This window comes from Ochotona curzoniae, unplaced genomic scaffold (genome assembly GCF_017591425.1).
Source record: "Ochotona curzoniae isolate NIBS_2020 unplaced genomic scaffold, NIBS_Ocur_1.0 patch380, whole genome shotgun sequence".
Lineage (NCBI taxonomy): Eukaryota > Metazoa > Chordata > Mammalia > Lagomorpha > Ochotonidae > Ochotona > Ochotona curzoniae.
In genome coordinates, this window is record NW_024466951.1 from 690493 (window position 1) to 694425 (window position 3933).

Sequence of the window (3933 nt, forward strand, 5' to 3'; positions counted from 1 at the left end):
GCAGCACCACTTGAAGGTGGCCTCAAGCCAGTCCAGGCTCTGGGCTTAGAAACTTTTCATGAAAGGGATACTATGTATGAGAATCTAATACCTATATATGTGAGTTATCTCAACCTCTTTTCCATTATCATTGGTTTATGAGGAAGGAAAAGAGGAACTTATTGTTGGGCAAGATGTGATTTTCATGCGTTTTTAATATTCCATTTCCTGCCCCTGTCTCTGGCTAGGCCAATGAATTGCCTCAGGACTTTAAACAGATAGATGGGCTAAGGAGAGTGGAACCCAGCAAAGGAGAAAACTGGCCCTGCTGCAGACACATCGACTTCCAGTCCCAGAAGGGACACAGGAGGACAAACTTGGGACCAAGGCCTTTAGTCTGGCAGAGAGAAGGAATAGGATAAGGCTCCCTTCTCAGCCTGAAGGCAATGGGTGCAGAAGCAAGTCCCTGGTGGGATTCTAACTTCATGTGAAAATAAAAGCAATTCAGAAAAATGCTTCCCTAGAGGCATGTCACACTATAAACTAACATTCTGACTTTCAAAGATTAAAATCGTTTTGGGGAAAGTTTGCTAAATATGCTGAGCCCTGACCCCTGTGGTTTGGTTTCTTTTTCTCTGAATAGTGAGTCTGTGTTTTTTTTTTTTTTTTAATCTACCTTAAGAATGACTGAAGTTGTCGGTGTGAGGCAGGGTGCAGAACATGGGGTGAGGAGCCAGAGCAGGGCTGTTGAGCCAGTGGTGGCCAGACCCCAGCTATCCCGCAGGAAGCATTAGGTCCTTTCATTCCACCTTCCAGGTAAGCCTGGGCTGGGAGCACCTAAGGATACACACCCAGGCAAATACCTTGGTCACCCAGGCCCAGGTCCTCCTCCTATGTGACACCACCATCACCCCTAGGAAAATGTCTGACGATCCTAGCCCCTCACTCCTGAGCACCTCCCTATCCGCCCAGCCTTCTTGCCTCTTCATCTGCCGTGGACAAGGGGCACCTCTACTATGTGCTTGTGGTTAAAAATAAAACAGCACACCGCACAAAGAAAAGTATGCTTTAAATAATTTATTATTATAGTAAAACATTTCAAATAAATATGGAATGTGAGCTTAAATAAATAAATAAATAAATATTTTTATAAGCATAAATATATAAATAATTATTATAGATCCCAGACAATATAAAAAATACCCGCTTCTTCTACAAGGTCCAAAACTTGGTCAGTGTGGCCCTTGGCAGGTCCATGCCACCCTCACAGTGGCTGTGATTAACCCCTTCGTCCCTCCAGGATGAAGTTCTTAGCTCCTTGGGGTTGGAGAGCCGCAGTCTGTGAGGTCAGCCTCCGGGGCTGGCCGGATTGGTCTGAGCTGCTCACTTCTGGACCGGCTCCCAGCAGTCGTAGGGGATGACAAACAGAAAGTCCTTCAGGTCCTCTTTGAAACTTTTGAAGTTGATAAACTGGGTCGCACAGGAAGTTTCCTTAAGAAAAAATGAAAAATAAAAAACACTTGAGCGCAGCCGAGTGGGTGCTATGGGAATGTGCTAGCGAGTTTCTGCACTCTCTAAGAACTGCAAGGCTGGAAAGACTGTTCCGGGGATCAGGTGACAGTGTTGCCATCCGTGTTTAGCCCAGGGGGTCATAGGCACAGCTCTGCCAAAGGCACAGGGTCCTGGCAGTGCCAGTCAAGGCTGTCTTTCCAGGCTGACCACCTCTTTGGTCCCGGGCCAGGTAGGAGCAGGTGGGCTATGGCTGCCTCCTAGCACTCAGAGGGAGTAAGAGTCAAGACAACAGACTTCACCCTCTTCCCATAGAAAGAAAGCGTGTGTTTGGGACCTATGTCCATTCCTGTCAGCCTGCTTCCTTGTTCCCGTGCATTATAGGTACCCCATGTGAGGCCAGATGGCACTTCAGCGCTGGCACATTAACACTTTGGATAGGAAACAGTTTCCTTGAGTTTGCCTCACCTCTGACTTCGTTAATGGTAATGACATTGAGTAAGAAGATGCCAGGCTTCAACTCCGGGGGCTGTGAGCTGGCTGCCCTCTCACTGGAGGAACTCATAAAATACTTCAGGGTCCTGATAAGCCATAGCCAGGGATCTCTCTCCAGCTGGGGACCTTCCTACTTGGGGCGTCCTGGTGGCACTCACCAGAGTAGGGGTGCAGTTCTGCTTGTAGTAACTGGCTATCATGGTCAGAGGGTCCGAGAGCCGCTTCAGGCAGCCCCTCAGGCCCCGTCTGTACAATTCCATGCGGGTCTGCAGGCAAGTTGGTTCCTATGGGAGAGCACATCCTGTGAGCAGAGAAATAACCGGGGCCCACAGTAGACCCTCAAGAGCCTCCCCAACACTCCATCCTGCTCTGTCCCAGCCCCAAGGAGCAGAGCCTAAGAAGGGCTCAGGCTGATTCCATGCCAGCCTCAGGGTGCTCCACTCCTACATGCTGCCTTGTCCACTGTGCCTATGCTTTGCCTCCTTCCTGCCTAGCTCAGGTCGCCCTCAGCTGGCACAGTCACTTTCCCTTAGCGTCATACCTCCAGAGGGTCCGGGGGAGGGGGTCACTTGCACCCCCTACATCTCCAGTCAGGGAGGCAAAGCATTACCTGGACCCATAAACAAGACTTGTTTCTGAAAACACCTCTGATCCCCCATCCAGTCTACACCCTGTCTCCGCAGTGAGCCCTCAAGTACTACATCTGCTTGTGGCTGCTCAGCTGATAAAGTGATTCACGTGACTGCCACAGCGGCATAGCCAGTGGCCTCTCAGGTGCCCCCAAGCTGGTCCCCCTCCTGACAGCTGAGTAGAGAGAAAGTGGGCAGCCCTGTGGGAAGCCATCTACAGTGGTGCCCCCCAGGGTAGAGGACCCTGGAGGGGTGTGTCAGAGAGAAATATCTTACCTGGGGGTTGAACTTTGCAGCGACGACTTCTATCATTGCATTCTGCAGAGAAGGAAAATGTCACTTATGCAGCAGATAGTCAGGGCCAGTGGGGGGCCGACAGGTGGCCCAGGCACAGCCACGGTCTCCCCTCACTCACCGGTATGGCAGCAGAGTCGTTGCAGTGGTTCAGGATACTCCGAGCCTCTTTGATGGCATTCACATGCTTCCAGGGTGAGGTGACGTTCTTGGACTGGGAGGTGGGGGCCGACATGCTGCAGACCACAGTGCCCAGGAAAAGCAGGCTCTGCAACCACATCCTCCTGAGGACTTTAGCCTTTCTCTCTGAGTACTGGGTTCACTGGCAGAAGAGCTCTTATATACACAGTTAGAGGAAATGATTAATGGTGACCACAAAACACCAGGGAGGCGGGGGAACTACCTGAACTGTGGAATCTTCTGGCCCTTATCAGCTCTACATGGAAGGAACAGTGAGCCTTCCCCCAGGTGGTCAGCTCGGGAGTTTTCATTAATGAACCCTTCCAAGAACCCACAGCCACCCATCTGCCTCTTTGAACCCTCTTTCGCCACCCCCTCCCCCTCCCGGGCCATGGGAAGTCCCTAGGGAGAGATTAGGCTCTAGGTTGACCCTCCCTTTGAGGGACCTCCAGGCAGTTTAGACTACTTGACCCAGAGTTGCTGGGGCACAACATGGCGGGGTGGGGGACAACATTAGGTGGGGCTCCTTGAGTATGGCTGTCACACGCCTGTCCCACAGTTCACTTACGTTGAGTCCAGCGAATGGCACAGTCCTGTGGTGGTGGGTTGTGTGGGCTCCCATCTAGGACCCAGAGCAGTTGGAAGCTCAGTCCAGCCAGGGATCCCTGCCCCTTTGAGCAGAGGCAATGATATCCAGCACACATCAGCTAGCAAGGTTGCAGCGTCTTCTTCCAGGAAGCTGACAGCTGTTGTCCGGGTTTACCGAGCACGGGTGAGTTGAGTGTCTCAACTGGGGCAAATCAGGGCTCCAAGTTTGATTCCTGGCGTGGCACCACCCAGCAGAGTG

At 51.7% G+C, this 3933-nt stretch overlaps 1 protein-coding gene across 1 annotated transcript; it reads right to left on the bottom strand.

The window, feature by feature from the left end:
- Positions 1-1133: 1133 nt before the first annotated feature.
- LOC121167508 (granulocyte-macrophage colony-stimulating factor-like) lies at positions 1134-3212 on the bottom strand. Its single transcript, XM_040996951.1, has 4 exons — positions 3028-3212; positions 2889-2930; positions 2142-2267; positions 1134-1470 (listed from the first exon to the last, which is right to left on the bottom strand). The coding sequence occupies exons 1-4, from the start codon at positions 3184-3186 to the stop codon at positions 1363-1365; spliced, it is 435 nt and encodes a 144-aa protein (XP_040852885.1). The 5' UTR covers positions 3187-3212; the 3' UTR covers positions 1134-1362.
- Positions 3213-3933: the final 721 nt, after the last annotated feature.

What these genes read in the sequence shown, in the direction of transcription:
- LOC121167508 (XM_040996951.1), bottom strand. Translation starts at nt 3,186, where the DNA reads ATGTGGTTGCAGAGCCTGCTTTTCCTGGGCACTGTGGTCTGCAGCATG. An exon ending in ACGACTCTGCTGCCATACCG is followed by an intron (nt 2,931 to 3,027) that starts GTGAGTGAGGGG and finishes CCTTCTCTGCAG; the next exon opens with AATGCAATGATAGAAGTCGT. An exon ending in CTGCAAAGTTCAACCCCCAG is followed by an intron (nt 2,268 to 2,888) that starts GTAAGATATTTC and finishes GCTCTCCCATAG; the next exon opens with GAACCAACTTGCCTGCAGAC.